We start from the raw sequence: 18,936 nt of genomic DNA, 5'->3' as shown, positions 1-18,936 counted from the left end.
GTCTGCTGTGTGTGTGTAGGGGGTGAGGGGGGGGGGAAGTCAGGAAAATGCTGAACTCAAACCGTGGGGCATGGTCTGACCAGCTTAGAGCAGTAGCTTCTCCCTATTCCTGTGCTACTGATGTGGTGACAAAACCTAGTAAGAGTGCCCTGTTGCATGTATCTGTATGTGGCATGTGCACTCACTCATGTCACAGTTTATAAAAAGAAACGTGACTGGTCGGGCATGCTTTCAACATTAGAAGTGACCAGTGTGCTACTATGGAGGCTGAATCTTTATACTGGGTCTTAAATGTTTAGAAATCTAATCCAAATGGTGTTGAAAGCATGGCTGTGCATGCTATTCCCACCACTGATTTCAGTAGGAGCAGGGTAGTGCAACAGATCAGATGCCCAAAGGGCACTCTTCCAATGAGAAGGGAGAAGAAAACCATTTCAGAAAGTGTGGCAGAAATAGAACTGGTTAAGTTATTCCCAAATAGTTTTATAAACATTTAGTCTAGATATTTTTTACCATGGGGAGGGTATGAGAAGAAAAGGTAGAAGGAAATTTGAAATTTAGAGCAAGAGTTTAATTAAAAACATTATAGAGAGCTTGTTACAACTCATTTAAAATATACATGAATAAGAATTTTTTTCCTATTTTTCTGATGAAAATATTGCTTTTCAATTTTATGTATTTCAGGCAATGCTAACTATGGTTGGTGTTTTCACTTAGCTCTCATTAACTTGGATTTAACTGTCAGGTGGGCAGGACCTAAGAGATCAGGGATCCCAATTAAAAGAATAAATGGCCATAAAGCAAGCTTTGTAGTTAAGAACTTTACATTGTATTGTATTAGAACAAATCCTGCCATAGCCGTAAATTCACATTTTCATTGATAAAGTCAGCTAATTACAATGATAACGCACCACAGGAGGAATGCTGTCTTTTAGATAAGGTACTTCAAAAGGATTTTATTATTATTATTGCTATTAAAGAGCCTGCCGCATGCTTCCTTCTTAAATTTTCCTTTTCTGGGAAAGTCCTGAAGTGTGATTCTTTGCTTCTTTTCATGAGCACAATGCAGTCTCACTTTCCAATAAATACACTTTTTTTTTTTTTCTCCGTAGAAAAAATACCAACAAAAGCATTACAAAATTTGTTGGACAGTTCATGTCCTGCCCTACAGTAGTGTCCATGGACTGGGGCTGTGGTGGTTTTTTTGTTTGGTTTTAGTACAGACGGCACCTGCTGATGCCTTTTGTTTATAAAAGTTTGAAAACATAAAGGAGTCTTTATTGTTTAAAGCTTCAGTACTACTGGTTTGAATTGCTTCACTGTAAAGGCTTCTGCATTTTTGAGAAGACAAATGACCAAAGTCCCTTGGTTGAACAGTGGAAGAATGAGGCAGGGATATCTAGGTGGCCTGGGACTTTCTGCAACTGGCCACCTGTTGCTTGAATAGCTATTAGAAGACAGACACAGGGCAATCGGAGGCTAAGTTGAGCTTTTCAGTATGGATATCCATGGTGGTAACTTCCATGGTGACGGTAGTCGTCTTGGTAACCTTCCTGGTATCCCTGGTGATAGCTATGGTAACCATACCCACCATACTCATCATCTGGGCACTGCATGCCAAGTGATTGCTGAATTGTCATTTCCTGTCGACGAAGCTGCATGGAATCAATCAGATCATACACAATTGCCATAGACCACATTGGAGAAGGATACCAGGATTTGACGTTTCCATCTTTCCCAACTAGAAGCATGGAGAAATATTCTGGGCTAATTTGGAAATAATTTCTAATGTCTTTCACCAAATTAGCTGGGATATCTTCTCGGTCTACAGTAGAGCTTCCTAGAAAGTAATCACAAAAGAAGCATTGATATTTTGATTGGGCAGTGATGATGTTTGTTAGCAACATGAGATAGGATGCAGGCCAATAGTTGGCAATGTAAGATTTTTGTCATTTACAACTTCGGGATTTCCTGCTTCCAAAATGAAACAGCTCTAGTGTAAACTAAAGATGTATTTTAACAGTTTTGTTAGGTTTAGTGAACTTGTCTTCATTCCGTAGGCTGAAGCTACTGAAGTGTAGCACACCTTTTTGTCACCCATCACACATGCATCTTTCTGGCTTCTATGCAGCTTGGGTCACCGGTTCACATAATGCACAAGGCATATGTGAAAAACAGTCTCAGTGAAAGAAATCACAAGAAGTAAGTATGATAGCATTAAAAATCACAGGATGAACTTGCTGGGTCATTTAATGGCAACAGGCACAGAGTTGGCTTTGCAGCAGAACTCTTACAAAGTAGCACATGCCTTACAAACTTGTTGAGGCTCTCTGAAGGAGGCCAGCAAGCTAGAAAGACTAGCATGCTTTCATGTTACAGAGCAGTCAGAATGGGGATGGGATAAATCAGCTATCTTTGTTCTTCCACTGATGGAGACAGTTGTTGAGCTTAAGTAGCAACATTTGAAATGTACCCTGACAGTGAGGTGTCCTAAGAATAGCTACCTGAAGTAGCCTTCAGAGAGCAAATAGAATACTTATAGGGGGCTTATAAAAAAATGGAGAAAGACTTTTTACCAGGACCCATAGAGACAGGACAAGGGGTAATGGTTTTAAACTGAAAGATGGTAGATTTAGATATAAGGAAGAGGTTTTTCAGGATGAGGGTGGTGCAACATGGGAACAGGTTGCCCAGAGAAGCTGTGTATGGTCCATCCCTCAAAATGTTTAAGGCCAGGTTGGACATGGCTTAGAGCAACCTAATCTAGTGAAATCTAGGGAAAGCTGTCTATGGCAGCAGGGTTGGACTAGGTGATCTTTAAAAGGTCCTTTCCACCCCAAACCATTCAATAAAGATGAATGAGGGACCCACATAAGAGAATCTGCTGAGATGGTGTTCTGTTAGCCCTGCAAACTCTTGCACATGTAAGAGGCATAGACATCTCTTCATCTGTGACAGCAAGGCAGGCAGAGGAGTGTACTTGGGCCTGTGTGTTTGGGTGGGATAAAAAAAATGTGAGATGACTTCCAAATGATATTTGGGCTTTTGTGTCCTGAAGAAGTTATATAATGTTTAGCACAGGAACACCAAGAAAGCCTTTTGTTTGCTTTTGTGTGTCTTGTTTCTTGAAAGAAATGAAACAAAAGAGAAAAACATAGTCATATCCATCCCTCTAAAGAAATTACAGCAAAGAAACTCTATGTAATGTCCATTGTGGGCAGTACTGAAGAAATTGGAAACAGTTACTTACCATTAATTGGATACAACTCTAAGACACCTCCAATATCTTCTCCAAGTCCTAGCAATTTGAGTATAGTTATATGACGCAGACCTGTGGAGGAAATGAAGGAGGTTTGGAGTTATATGACGCAGACCTGTGGAGGAAATGAAGGAGGTTTGGGGTCAGACCAGGTCTTTCTGCTCATTCTGGGGCAGATTTCAGTTTAATAAGCCAGGTCTGTGTATGCTGTTAGGACCCGGTCTCAGCCAGCCCTCTAGGTGGAAGAGTTACTGATTTCTGTGGAATCTCTGCTAGTCGCATCACTTGTCTCAAACATGGGGATAAGCTAGTGTGTCAAGTAAATCAGTTGCATAAAAGCTGTTGCTAGTGTCCCAAGGAGAACAGCATTTGGTGTGGTTCTGTAGAATAGGGATGCAAGCATCAGGCACACTGGTGAATTTGTAGAGGCCATTCCTCAAATTCAGAATGTTTCTGCACTGTTTTGTTCGAAGCTCTTACTTGTCATCTACACAGCATCAAAGTATTTAGGGGCAATGTAACCTATCACAGTTAAATTCTAAACGATTGTGGGGAATGGCTTATGATAGGCATTCACTTCTTTCATTTGTCTGGGGCAGAGGCTTCGGCTGTTGCCTCGGCTTTGAAGAAAGGCCTTAGTGTTTGTGTAAAGTGAATCTATCTACAAAATCTTTGATGTAACTGTTTTTACAACTTGGAGGTAAGATGCTTGGAAACATATCACTTAGTTAAAACACCCACTGAGGACAAATGCTTTAGGAACTCACTGGATCTCCTTCAAGCTGTCCCTAACAAAAAGTGGGGGGAATTAACTGTTTTGGTTACATTCCATTTTGCAGTGGTCCATGTCACAGTTTACTTTGGTAGCTACCAAGTGAGATGATGCTGATCCTTTGAATGAAAGCCAGGTGGTTATGAATAAACAGTGATACTGTGCAGATCTCCAAGCATAACGGAAATGTGTTGAAACAGCAGCTTTTGAATGGGACCTGGTTTATTCTGTTGTAGGAGTTAAGTCTAAGGCCCTGTATGGTATTTGCATTGCCAGGAACCTAAGTTTAGGAGTAAGTCTCTATGGCTTTTGTAATGGAAAGGCAGAAGAGTGCTTTTAATTCCCTCCTGGAAGATCCCATCCCTCTCCACTGACTATGTAGTTGACAAATACCTAGTTAGGGGGCTGGGAGTGTCCTTTTTGGATACTATTGTTACAGGTTTTGGCAATGGAGCAGGAAGGAAAAAAAACTCAAACCAAACCCTAATGTCCATTCATCTCCCTGATACCTGACCTGGTTCTGAGCTGGGTGTAGAGAATCTGCCCTTCCCGAAGCATTGTACTTAGGTGTTAATTTGTGCAGTAAGAAAATGTTATCGCGCTCCTGAAGCACAAGCCTGGAGGGAAGCTGTGGAGTGCTAACCTTTTCTGCCTCACACAAATGATTTCAGGGAACAATTTAGCTGCCTTAGCTGTCAGGGGGTGTGCTGTGCTACTTGCTTAGCACAGTCTTTTCCATTTGGATGTGGAGTAGCTACAGCAAACTTTTCAATTGTCAGACTCCTTAGACTGTCTAGGTTCAGACTTGAGCAAAGGAATACTTAGCATCACCAGGAAGGATGTGGTTTTGGGGAGCAAGGGTGTAATTTCTTTTGACTCACCAAAATTGCAGGCTTGTCCACTGAGAGCAGCAAGCTGCTGGGAATAAGCCCAGTCCTCATCACTGGGAGCAGAGATCACCACCAGCCGCCTTCTCCATCGGAACCTGAGAAGAGGAGAGAGTGTGGCAGTGCACAGTGATAACATGTGACCCAAGTCCTGTCAGCATTTTTGTTCTCTGTAGGCTGAAGTATGTCATTCCTCTCACAACTTCTAAGTAACAGCTGGATGGGAGATCTTCCCAGTTCTGTCCATCACCGGGAGAGGATAAAGCCTATTTTGAATTTTACAGCTCTCAAACTGTCAAACATCTGCTGCTTCATCAAACAAACACTGCAAAGCTTTATGATCTTTGCTCAAAGGCCCCTTCAGTAGTTACAATAATGCTGAGAAGTGTATACTCAAGAGAAAGAAAGATTACTGTAGAATTCCTCACTAAACTTTTAGCTTTTACGTCATTCACCACTACTGGAACTGCACAGTTACTTTGCAGTCCAGGGCCTGTCTGAGAATTAGGGTGTATCTTCATTTCAGACATAACTCATACTTCTGTGTAAATATTCACTGACCTCTTTTTCTTCTACACCACACTCAGTCAAAATACCTCTAACATGGTTTTAAATCTGAGCTTGTTTGTAAGAGTGTGGTTGTGTGAGCCTGTGGCTATATGAGGCATGCATGGGGCAATAAGATAAATCTTGGATATTTCTTTAATATGGAATGCCCCATCTAACCAAACTTTTGCACATGGAGAACTTTCATTTGTCCTCTCAAGGAAAGGCAATGCCATAAGGACATTTGAAACCTTGCAAAATTCTAACTACAGGGGTTTTTAATACTCTCCAAGCAACTCCTTATTTCTGAATAAAGGTACTTCTCCACTAAACAAATAAATCAGATTTATAGGAATTTGCAAAGCTGCAGGGATATTTTTATATCAGGAAATGATCTTTTAAATGGATGCAGATGTTACTTTGTTACAATAATAGCCTGCCTTTCTGCAGAACCAATTGAAGATCTGAAAATAAAGGCTAATGCAAAGGGTCAATTCTGTTCTATTTGAGAGAAGCAGAAAATATGGTGGACATGCTCACAGAAGTTGCTGAAAGAGTAGGGGATGCTGATTTCTTTGTCTTGATGACTCGTTGGTACTGCATGTATTTTTATAATTAAATCAGTAAATCCTTGAAAAGCAAAGCTCCCTCATTTTAATCTTACCCTGGAGGAACATCAAAGAGACATAGGTGTGTGTATACAGTTATGTGAATAGGAGTGATAAGCATTAAGAATCAAATACATGACATGCGGAAACGGGGGAAATTTCATGTTGTTATTCTGAAAATACATAAAAAAATCATCTTAGGATATTTTCTATAGCACCTGGCTACTGGTCGAGTGGAAGATGTCCCTGCCCATGGCAGGGGGTTGTATCTTTAAGGTCCTTTCCAACCCAAACCATTCTGTGATTCTATGAAACAATAACTGAGAATATAAACAGTGGATTGTACTTTTTCCAGGGCATAAATCAGGATGGAATCATATCTGTGAGCTGCTTTAAGATACTCTTAATCACTTTATGGATTTTTGAGTATCTCCTTTGGAGATGCACAGAGCTGAGAAGGGTTGAAAGCCACTCAAGCTGTTTATCCCCCTGCACCAGGCAATCCCTATAATTGGTGTGCTTGTCAGGGGCTACATCTTACTGAGAAATTAGTTCAGTTGGTCCTTCACAGCTGTTAGTTCAGCAACACTAATGTATACATTTATGCCTTATTTCTGATCTCGGAAGCCACAGGCCAACAATTCTGTCTTGACAGATCTGCCAGGCCTTTCCCTGTGTGCATCCTTTCTTCCTTTTCTACCTATTTTGTATCCCATTCTTGTTTATGAGCCCAGAGAGTAGTGCAGCCAGTGTCTTGGTGTTACAGGGCAACTCCCCTCACTCAAACGCAAGGATCTCTTGCTGATACATGCAGCTTTTAAGCAGTACTCAAGCCAGCTCTGGCTCGCATGGTCTCCTCTCACTCCAGCCAGACTTGTTAAGAACAATATTTGCATTATTGTAACTGACGTCCCCAATGAGCAACACCAGGGAGGTGATGCCAAGACTCTTGCTCAGCTGGGAACATAATCATGGACAAAGCTGGAATGACTTTTGCAGGGAATCTGACCAGTTAACATGGCTAGTGAAGTCCACCCAGTATTTAAAGCCTGATCCTCCTTGCTCAGATGACAAATGCATTCTGTGAAGCAGCAGATATGTTTAGAGGTACAACATTCTGCATTTTTCCTGCCTATTTTTCTAATGTGTGTTTATTACTAGGGCTGATTCCAGGAAAAGTAGGATTTGGAGCCTGTCACTTTCCAGCATACAAGCTCTTTCTTGTGTTGGTTAGCTGTTTCTAAACTGTGGTTCTTCTTCATGGTCTTGACGATGAATCACTGAGACCTAAACAGGAGGTGGTGAGGTGGATCTTGTTAAAGGTTCTCTTTCTGTTGAAATGGCCATTGAATTTTAAAATGTTTATGAACCAAGAGCCTATTCATTTCCGTGTTGCTTTTTTCCTCCTCAAGTTATAATCCATCACACCGCCTCAGTTATTTTTATAGCTATTTGACATTAACAGTGTGTTCCCGTGGATTCTGATAGTAGGTGAGGAGGATGCAGTAGTAACAGGTAAAACCTAGAGTGATGGGGTAGCCCTAATTTCACATAAGTTATCCTGTGATAGAGAGATAGTTGCACAGGTCTTCTGTGGATCTGAATTCCCACAGTCCAGACATGTTTATTGCCTGGAATTCAGGTCTTGCAGGTAGAGCAGTAACACAGCATATAGCTATTGCATAAGCAAAACTGTCTTTCTGCAGAAGGTCTCTGAAATATTTTGCAAGAGACTTGTGCAAGACCTTTAGTAATATGCATGACTAATACTGGCAAAGACCTACTGTTATCTCAAGTAGGATAAGAAGAAAGTTACAGAGAATTAATTACTGATTTGAGCTACATGGAAAGGATTAGAATGGGATTAATGAGATTGTGATGTTGATGATTAAAACACATAAACACTGTGCTTCATACATTTAAAACACTGAGTTAACATCTGTGAATTAATCCTTATTTGCAATTCTAATGCAAATCAGTGTTATTATCTCCATGTCATTATGGGCGAACTGAGGTACAGAAAATTAGTGTCCAAAGAAGCAATGCATGCATCCTGACTTCTAGTGCTCTATACAAGCATTCAGGTATGGCTACATCTCTGCATTTGTTAAGCACTCTACGTACTGAGGAATCTATATTAAAAATCACAGAAATAGTTGGATGGGTATTTTTCCAATGAGACAATAATCATTAGAACTAGCAGCAGATAAGAACAGAAGACAATACCTGGATAAGAAGCTCTCAAGGGATTGCTTCTTATCTTCTTTGCAGACAATGCCCTCTTTTTTCTGTCTTTCCATGTCTTTAATTCGTGATTGGAAGGTGTCAATCAAATCAAACACGGATTTCATTGCTATAGGTACTTCATAATATTGCTGTAAGAAAAAAGAACAGGTGGATGAAAGAATGCACATATTGGGAGTCTTTCTGCATGTATCACAACAGTGTAGGATATATAGAGATCCAAGTATTCCTGTTTACATACGGGTAACAAGACTTAAAACAGATTAGAAACCATGGAAAATAGTATTAGTTTTGCAGTCAGATTGCTCTTTGGAAATGACATATTTTCAGTATTTTCCCAATGTGATAAAGCCAGGCCATTGCAGGCAACAAATTGTCATTATGCTCTTTTGTAAGCCAGTTCAACAAGAGCATTGTCCATATACAATATGCTGTAATCCTGATGAGAGGTCAAACTGTGTGTTTTAGAATACCAGGTACTACAATAAAACCCCTGCCTGTGGGGAGGCCACCTTAGACACTAGCAGAAAGCCACAATTCCTGAAGTCCCCTAATTGCAGAAACCAAAGATAACTACCTAATTCCTGAAAAATTCTCTTACTGCCCTTTTCCTGTCCTCCAGCAATGACCAAGTCCTGCATCAGCCTCTTACATGCCTTACATACAAGCCTGTAGTGTAATTTCCTAAGTTTTTTCAATTTCTTTCCTGTTTTTCCAATGCCTTTTCTTTCAACGAGTTAACAACCTCACCTTGACCTTCATATCAGTGTCTGTCAGTACCATGAAGAAGTCATTGTAGGTCATCCCATACTCTTTCCTTAACTCACTGATGAGCTGCTGGTCCACGAGATCTTCATCCTCTATCACTTTCATGGGCTTTTCATTATCTTAATGTGAGACAAAGGAGAAATAAAAATAGTCATGGAATCACACAGCACTCTGCCTTTAATTTCACCTTCAAAGAAAGGGGAAAATTTGTTTCCCAGAAGTCTTCTTCCAGCTGCACAGGTGAGATATTAAAAAACCATCAGTATGACGCTATGGCTTTTATCTGTCCAGTTTTCAGTCTTAGTATTCTTTTAAGCAGTCTATCCTGGGGCATGTGCACTTCAGTATTCAATCTTTCTACTTGATTTTGAAAAATCCTGGTGCTCTTTCCTGGAAAGATCTTTTAGATTTTTTTTTGTTTGTTGTCGATATGCTTATGCACATATATGCATGTACTAATAATTTCACCAGCTTCTGAAATGCAGCCATTTCTGGGATAGAAAATAGAAACAATGTAGGACAGCGGCTGGAAAATACCATATCCGAGTGAAACAGCATAGAGAATTTGGGCCAGTAAAATATAGCTAGAACAGCTTGAGGTTGGCCAGGATACTGGAGTTAACCTGGACAGTCTTAAAAAATTGCGTGGGAGGTTTAGTAACTACAAGAAACTAGAAACTGTTTCATGTGTCTTGGATACTACAGTCCTAGCTCTTCAGCTTTCTGTATGTACCTTGCTGTGGCCCTCCTCCTCCTCCATCAGCTTGCTGGTGTTTATTTCCTATTCTAACACCCTGACAGAATTTGGTGTTTTGTTAAAAAAATGTAAGGTGAACTTCATGTAAGGTTTAAGTTATAGCCTTCTAAGTCTCCTGCTTTGCTTCAAGAAGTTAATTTCTCCTGTGAGAATGCAGCTGTTATATACAGTTGTGTGGTTTGGGAAAAGTTTGGGTGTAGATTAAGTTTGGAACAGGCTGAAAGAGTATGGTCTATGTCAGAGTGAATGTCTGCTTATTAGCCAGACTGGAGCTAAATATAATCCTAAACAGTCCACTGGCAGGCAGATGGATCTTGGTACACAAAAAGTGACCTTGAGTAACCTTGGCTTGATGTGGAAAATCCTGTGCTGCTCCTGATTTGTCAAAGAGGTGCACAAATGGACAGTCTGGCAGGATTTGTGACTCACTGTCACTCAGGGACACAAGACTCCCAATGCCCGCTAGGTGCTCTCTCTCTGAGTGTAGTAGAGGCATGGCTGGAAGCCAGATGTAAGTCTGGGATTTTCTGGCCTGTTTTATGCCAGACCTGAAATACCCTGGAGCTGGTGTGGTCCTGAGCTTTCTGTTCCAGCTCACATCTCTTTCCAGGGTCTGGTAAAACCAGATGAACTTCCAGAGGAAAGTGGTGGATTTATAAGCAAAACTAGCAACTTTTATACTATTTCTATGCCTTCATCCCCTGAAGCATTCACAGTAGTGTTAACCTTTAGACACAGACAGCAATGAGATGTTTACACGATTCAAGAGACACCTAAGCTTAAGTGGTTTGCTGGACTGGGACTGAGGTCTGCCCAAATCCTACTGTTACAAAAGGAAAGGTTCTCACTGGCTTTGGTGGGTGCTTCCCTGGACCTGAACACTGACACCACTTGTTTCAAAGCTGCCTAAGAGATGCCCAGTGTCACACATCTATATAGAAACTCTGTATGTAAAGAAGGTGATACTAAATATGGCTGAATGAGCTACTTTGCAAATCCTGCATAGTCTGATTTATAGTCCAAAACTTCTGGCTTCAATAAAATGAACCTCTTTACAATAGCCAGCAATAAGCAGTCACACTGATGAGTATCTAGTTTTATGGGTAAAGAGAGGGAGGAGGACTTTGAATGGTAAACCTTGTAATATCAGGTATGCAGGTGCAAATTTGTAAGGTTGTCCCTACCTAAAGGCTATGGTTGAAATCTTATAAATTAATATCTATTTACCAGTACAAAGGGGAAAATGCACCTGGACCTCCCCTTGCTGTGGAGGAGAATGCTCACTTTGTGGACATCAAAATTATCTCTTAAGCCTAGGAAAGCTGATCCTAGGAAGGAAGGGAATTCACAGCAAGGGGTCTAACTGGCATGCTTCTCTCTGAACTGGCTTTAACCAGTGTGTGCCCCTTAAAAATTAAGGTCTTGCCATGGTATTGTGAGGAGTGCAAAGGCAAGAGAAAATGTTATATGGCAGAGTGGGGAGATAATGATAGTGAACTTCAAACCAGAATTAATTTGGGCCAAGTTTTGAATATAATCTTAAATAGTTCCCTTCAGCATTTCCTGCCCTCAATCACCTCTCCTTCATGACAACAGCCAGTTTCTTTAAGCAGTGTTTAGATTGTGCTAGCCAGTATCTAGCCATCCGTGGCTGATGTCTTGTAAAAAGTAAGGGCAGGGGGCATCATAATAGGGTAGCCATTCAGTTAGTGATGATGGTATTCAACATATTGGTAGAGCTGAGCCTAATTTCTTTCTGTCCCATGCCCTCATCATGTTTTTCTGCCTTTTCACTGTTTCACTGTTTTACTGGCTTTAACAGTTCCCACAAAGAAAGCTAAAGGTGCTCAAATTACATCACTGGAAGCCTAAACATGGAAAATACCAGAGACACTTACGTAAATACAAAAGGGAGGTAGTTATCATGGAAGGAGGAGGAATAGGTTTGAAAGTACAGCTGAATCACAACAAATGATCTTGCTTAGATCTTGACCCAAGCTGGGGAGATTTCTCCCTTTGCTGTCTGTATTGTGCCCACAAGATGGAAAGAAATTATTTTAAAAAAAATGAACCTAGCTGGAAGTGGTCAATTTTCATGCTGCTGTTGTTCATGGTGCCAAAAATTGTAATGACTGAGATCTTCCTCGTTGCCATCTTGCAGAAGCTCTCCAGATACTCGTCTCGCTGCTGTACATACATGGTGTTGTCTGCCTTGGGTGTTGTGATCAGCTGGTTGGAGGCAGAGACAAAAGAGCTTGTTTAGTGTAAGGAATGAAGCAGATGAGTATTTTACTGAAGGAGAACTAGTCACTGTCTGCAAACTGGGCTTTCTTTTCCGTAGAGCTGTTTACAGCTCTGTCTCTGGAGTGTACTTTTAGTCCTGACTGACCCAAAGGTCTTCAACCAGCAACAGGAAAACTTTAGGAAGCATGGCCAGCTGGTGGCACAAGCTCCTCCCATGCCTCTCCACAGTGCTGGTAGAAGAATGGCACTGGATTTTTCAGGAAACCATGTACTCTCCTGTTATCCCTTGTCATGCCAGATCTCTCCAACAGCCCTTTCAGTGGTGCCGTGAATCTAGGATTGCCTCTACTCACTGACAGTGGGAGCACTGGGAACATGGCAGCTGCAGCAGTATCCAGCAGAAGGTGGAGCGGAGTGCCTCAGCTCTAGCAATGTAACCATTCTAACCGTCAGCAGCGAACTGCAACCAAGTCCCTGCCAGTGATTCCTCAAACACAAGGGGAGTTGGAATCTAGATCTAAATTTTGTGATTTAAGGCCATGAATAATCACCAGAATCCTTCAATTGCAGACTTACGCTTTATTCTGTAACAGGTTTAATCCTTTTCTAGCTGCCCTCTTTAAGTCTGTAGGACCTGGAGGCTAGTTTTTATGATATACTCCTTTAAATCCAGTTCACCAATGTACTGAAATGTAAGAGGCATTTCTGGCCTTATAAAAATCTTATGCTCATTTATGCGAAGACCCCCTGGCATGGCTGCAGCACTGGGACATGAAGGTGAATGAAAGTCAGACACAAAGAGGATTTTATTTCTGGGCCATAATATGTAACACGTTGCTTTTAAATTGCATAGAAATGCTTCCAATGAAAAAAGGATCATGAGAAGGATTTGAGGACTGAGATCGAAACCAGACCATTGTTTTGTTTTGTCCTCCCTAGTTTCGGAGGCCATAAGCAGGAACACAAAGTCAAGTCTGAATCATATCTACATCATCAAACCTTGTAGAACAAAGCAGGGAATATTTAAGAGGCAAAGCAAACTTCAAATCAAATCATTGTGCCAGGACTGTTTCAATCCAGGCAGCATATACACTGTATCTATCTGTACTTGCATGCACATGTGTGTATGTGAATATGCATACATATACACATGGGTATAAATAGAGTCTTATATATAAACTTTCAGTCAGCATTTCACCACCATAGAGAAATAAACCAAGACCCCAAATTCATTATGCCAAGATTTCTTAACACTAGTAAGAGTGCAGTGAAAGCCCCACTGTAGAGAGATGGGGTGCAGGACTGCTGCATGGGGCTGCTTTCAGTTTCTGTAGCTGGGTCCTATATTTGTCATTAATTGAAATTGACCCAGAATAGCCTTCAAAATTCTGGATGTTTGGAATTCACACTGAAATCTGCAATCTGAAATCCTTAATAATATGTAGGACTTAAACCCCATGTCCCTCTCAAAAGACTTTTGGGAGAGGACTTAATGTCCTTGGGTGCCAGTCTATTAAAGCAGCTGAAAGACAAAAGTACAGCAAAGCAATGGGGAAGAATTCAGGCAGAGCCCTTCTGCAGCAGTGTGGGCTAATTCTCTAGAGAGGTAGTTTGAAGGCTCATGAATGACAAGAGATCATCTAGCTGAAAGGACTGACCTTATGTGAGCTGAACATTTTGATAGGAGGGATGCAAATAGGCATGTGCGTGTACTCAAAGGAGCTTGAGAAGTTTCCGCATGTGCTGTGCATGGTGAAGCAATAGTAGAGATCAGTCACTGCTTTTACCAATGACTGACTAAAACCTATTCTTCAAGACACTTAGAGCAAGAAGGCTGAGGATGGTATTAGATACTGGAAAAATGAAGTGCAGCATGGCATAACCATTTGTCTTTGGTGAGTTTTGGCCTGACACCCTGAAATTGTGCAACTCTTTTCTTGGAGATCCAGCTGAGAGGTAGCCTAGTACCAGAAGGTTCAAATTTCAGACTGTCCTTTAAATTGCCAGGACTGTGTTGCTGCAATGAATTAGCAGCCTGACATCTGTGAACTCCGCTTTTGGCTCCTTTTTCAAATTTGTTTTTATTTGTCCTGATGCTACACATATTCTTGGAAACCACAATGTTGAGATACGTGACCAAATTTCAAAGATCGCAAACTTCTGTGCAGTTTCTCTCTCTGAGCTTTTGATTTGGCTAAGTATCAATCAACAAGTAACTTACAGGCATTATTTGCAAAATTCAGTCAAGTTCAGATTTCTCAAAGAGATGACTTTTCTCCAACATGACTGCTAGCTCTGCACATCCCTGACAGCTGGAGGAATAGGGGTAGGGAGAAGAAAGTTGCCCTCTGCTCAGGACTGTGAATCATCAGCAGAATGATTAATTAGATCCCAGTAGCTGAAATCTTAGCTATTTGTATTGGAATATGGGCACGAAAGTAAAAGCTACGTTTGTGACACTGACTGTTGGACAATGACTGTGAAACAGGCCAGCTGGCAGTGGAGTAATTGCAAGAAACCAGCTCCCACAATAATATTTTTAAAGAACTGTTTTTCAAAGTGTGCCTTTCAGGGTATGTGCCATCTGCCAGAAAAAACATTTGTACTTCAGTTAAAATGGTTTCCTGTCCCAGGTGAAGTGGTGTTTTAGGTTGTTGGAAAAACATACAACAGTATTAAACCCTGGGACAAGTAACTCCAGACCATGCAGTTTCTCAGACTTGAAAACTTACTATAGTGTTATAGTTAATAAAAACAGCAGGAGAGAAAAACAAACCAAAATGAAGTTTGCACAGGATCTCTGAAGATGTCTAGGAGATTTGAATGCCAAGTTCCCATCAGGAGGAATAGCAAATATAACAGTCCTACCTCGGGGCATCTCATCATATGCCTTTGTGCATATCCTCAGTCAGACATGCTCTAGTGCTGCCAAGCCATCTGGCCCACTTCCAGTTTTAGGACACCAGCACCAATATAAAACAGGTATGCCAGCTGGAGGGATGTTGAAATGTGGTGACATTGGCAAGTAACCCAAAGCAATGAATGGATGTAATCCACACTGGGCCCTTGTTTTATCAGTCATGACTAATAATCATAATCACATAGATCCTGAGATGTACATATCCACTGGAACAAAACAATCTGATGGCTATATAGTCGCCTGTGAAAGTGACTAGGAAAAGGGTTTTAGCCTAATTCCTGACTGACTGATGTTCATATAGCATGTAGGATTTCCAAGATGAGGCTGCAAAGCCTTCCCTGTTGGAAATAATTGTTTGACTCTAGAAATTTTACCTCTTAAATGAAAGCACAAAAAAAGAATATACAAAACCACCCTAAGTGTTCTGTTCCACATATCCTTGCTAGGACGGAGATATGATTTCATTTAGGTAATAAGATTCAGATGAACGAGTTACTTACAATGAGCCGCCTCTTGCCTTCAAAATATTCCAGGAGGTCAGTGACCGATTTCCTGGGAGGCTGTAGGAAAGGCTTCTTGTTGGGCTTGGGGAAATCCTCATTCTCAGTCCTGCTCCCCTTCTTGTTCTTCTTACTACGGTCTTTGTCCTGCTTGCTCTTTTTCTCAGCTTTGTCCTTCTTGGACTGCTTATCACTCTTCTGCAGCTTGTCAGGTCTGTCCTTCTTCTTCTTCTTCTCAGGTTTATCTATTCGCTCATGCTTCTTTGATTCTTTTCCTTTCTTTGGGGGAATATTTCCTGCTGTAAACTCTTCCTCTAAATGGGAACTAGAAGGCTTGCTTGGGTCATATTTATCTTCATATTCATTATTCAGTATCTTTTCTTGGGCCTTCTTTTTTGGTGGTTTAGTCTTAGTTGGTTTGTGTTGCCCTGGTGTGACATTCAGGTCCCTGTGGTTATAGTCCTTTCTGTGAGTTCGATTATCTTTAAATCTACCCATGTTTGCCTTCGTATAGTGCACTGAGGGAGCTGTTGGGACTTCTGTGAAACTGTCGTAGCGGGCAGCTTTGCTTGGTTTCCGTGTGGCTGCCAGATGCTTCTCTGCATGGCCACGCTGCCGGTCCCTCCGGTTTGCCTTCCACACAGGAGGGTAGAAATCCTCAGAGGCTGTGACTCGAGGTGTGGTGGTATCGGGGGCTACTGGAAGCCTGTGGTACTCTGTGGTGGAATGTGACGTAGTGGTCCAGGTCCTCTGTGTCGTGGGGATGGGTGTAGTTGTTGTTGTAGACCGGCTTGCTGTTGTAACTGCGCGGGTGGTGGCACGGGTAGTTGTGGTGGTGGGAGGGAGGGTCGTGGTTCTTACTGTAGGCAGAGGAGTGGCCACTGTGGTTGTCATTGGTTTCCTCGCCATTTTGGTCCTTGTTGGCTGATTATTGCTCTTCCTTGGCTCCTCCTTCCTTGATGACACCTGGACATGTCCACCACCAGGGGTAGGCTGGGTGCTGCCCCCATCATTGCTTTCCTCAACCACTTGTCCCTCTACCCCTGCTGCTTTGCAGGTCTGGATGAAGCCCTTCTGCCTCATCTTCTCAATTTTTCTGATGGGGCTCTGATCAATGACTTCGTACATGGCCTCTAGCCTGACAGGGTAAGGGTACCTTTCCTCCACCTGCAGAGTTTTTTTCAACAGCACCATGCCAAATTTCCCCTTCTCCAGTTTGAGAAAGCTCATGAGCTTAGGGATGAGGGCAGGATCTAGTGGCTGCTCCAGGATTTTTCCTTCATTGGTTATCCTTCTGACTTTTCCCCCTTCTTCTCCTTCTTCATGGAACAACACAATCTGCTGGATGTGCCTCTCGGCCAGTTCACAGTAAACATCATTTTTCAGCAGGCTCATCATTAGCCGGTAGTAGCCCTCAGAGGCATGGGGGGCAGAAATGACCCACACCCGATTTTTCCCAGCAAAGCTGGCCAGGATATTAGGGGAACTTGACCCTGAAGGGAAACGTGCCACACGTGACTGTGAGGCAGAGGATATCCCTTCATCCTTAATCATCTCAGATTTGGAGTATTTGGCTGCAGCTGTGAGTCTCTGTACCCACCTTGTTCTGGTCCCCATGCCCCTCGCCTGGGACCGTGCTTCCCCTTGCAAGAGATTGGCAGGTGCCTTTGGAGGTCCTGAGGAATCCCTTTTGGTGACAGGGTGTCGGGGATTTGTACTTGAATCCGTCAGGGATGCTCCAGACCTTTTCAGGAGGCTGCTTGGACCCCTGTAAGCCAGGGGCACTTTCCTGACTCCACGGCTCCCTCTCTCCGCTAGCCTTTCTGTCTTCTCGGAGCTGCACACTAGCCATGCTGCCCACAGCAGGGCTAAGCTGAGAGCTGGCCTCCAGTTCATTGTGCAATCTGCTTGAGGGGAGGAGGAGAAAGAGAAAAAGTTAGATGTTAACAGTATGATGATATCTTGCGCAAGTGATGAAAAAGGCAAAGCATGGGCTGGCAAGATTTTGTGATTTAAAAGTGCTGATTACACCTCAGTCCCACCGTGGTGGCTTTATACAGTTTAGAGTTATTTTTGGAAACGCACAAAATGCATCATTTTATGCAAAAATGAGATCATCTCTCTGTAATATAACTATGTCTATCCAAAAGGACACCGTGATCTGCATCCATCTCTCTGTCTCTCTCACGCTCTCACATACACTCATGCAAACACGCACGGAGAAGGGGTTCGGTACGTAGAGCAGAAAGCCAAGAATTTGACTTGAGACTTACACTCTCAGGGAAGTTCCCCTTCCAGAGATGAGGTTTCACGTCTTTTTCCTTTAAAAGGACACCAGTGCCATACAGCTTTGCTGCTGTGATTTATCTTTACGCAGCCCAACAGGTCCAAGAGCCTGCCCGTCTCCCCGTGTATCTTTTAACTTCCTTTTTTCTTCACCTTCTTGACAAGTGGAATGAGGTTAGCAGAAATTTCCTTTGGGATCTCTGCTTCTCCATTTACCTGCAAGTCTGGCTTTTTGCTGTACTGGTTACCCACACAGGCAGGGATTTCATTTAAGAAATGAGAACTCCTGGCTGCTCCCAAGTCTGTGTCTTTTAAACTTCCCAAGCCTCCTTCCCGCTCCTTGTTTCCTCAGTCCCGTTTAGCTCCTTTGTTTCCAGAGAGGAAATCACCAGCATTAATATATTTTCCAGGCTGAAGAAAAACACAGGAATGTATTGCTGAAAAAAAAGAGAATGCTTCCCTTTCCCCTTTCTCCACACTTCAAAAAAAGCAAATGGTAGAAGACTCGTCTTATTCCCTTCTTGTCTGGCTGTGGTCCCAGAAATGTCAGGGTAACCCCAGCTCTGCTCTGAACCAGCCTCAGACAACAGTGGCCACTGGAAACAGGGGAAACTTCACTCAGGATTTAACAGCTCAGCAGAACCCGCCTCCTCTCCACTCCGACACAGAGAGGGAGGAGGAAGGCTCTGGGAGCTGAAACACTGCACAGCATCACAGAGCACTTCAGAGAGGGTGACTCCAGCCTTAACTCTTTCCTTCACGTGTCCCAGCTCTCTGATGCTCTGAACCTCAGCTTTCTCTTTCCTCCCATTAAACTGGCACTGTATGGATAAAAAATAGTCCTATGAGAAGTGTGTTTCTGCATCACTGTCAATAACTACACTGTGTTTAAGAGTTATTATTTTTTAACCCCATTGTTTTTGCCTCCTATTCCCCTTTTCCTTGTTTGCTTTCTGGGAGTTCTCCAGTGAAATCCAATTTCTCTTCACTTTCCAATCAATTTCTCATTCAGGTCCTCATGTATGTCAGTATAGTCTTTTCTGCAAACATCATATGGGCATGGCTTTTTGTCAATTTGATGTTTTTAAAAAGATCAGGATTTTTATTATTGTACTAAAATTAGAGTTGTACTTATTTCCCACAAA

The 18,936-nt window shown here is 42.1% G+C and overlaps 1 protein-coding gene across 1 annotated transcript; it reads right to left on the bottom strand.

The window, feature by feature from the left end:
• Positions 1–805: 805 nt before the first annotated feature.
• Positions 806–18,381, bottom strand: CCDC80 (coiled-coil domain containing 80). The gene is made up of 8 exons (XM_010013420.1): positions 17,779–18,381; positions 15,506–17,409; positions 11,914–12,070; positions 9,067–9,203; positions 8,299–8,447; positions 4,913–5,016; positions 3,251–3,331; positions 806–1,840 (listed from the first exon to the last, which is right to left on the bottom strand). The coding sequence occupies exons 2-8, from the start codon at positions 17,399–17,401 to the stop codon at positions 1,494–1,496; spliced, it is 2,871 nt and encodes a 956-aa protein (XP_010011722.1). The 5' UTR covers positions 17,402–17,409; positions 17,779–18,381; the 3' UTR covers positions 806–1,493.
• Positions 18,382–18,936: the final 555 nt, after the last annotated feature.

Source organism: Nestor notabilis, unplaced genomic scaffold, assembly GCF_000696875.1.
Source record: "Nestor notabilis isolate BGI_N333 unplaced genomic scaffold, ASM69687v1 scaffold15774, whole genome shotgun sequence".
Classification (NCBI taxonomy): Eukaryota; Metazoa; Chordata; class Aves; order Psittaciformes; family Psittacidae; genus Nestor; species Nestor notabilis.
Note: the sequence above shows the minus strand (reverse complement) of the source record. Positions and strands in the feature narration are given on the sequence as shown.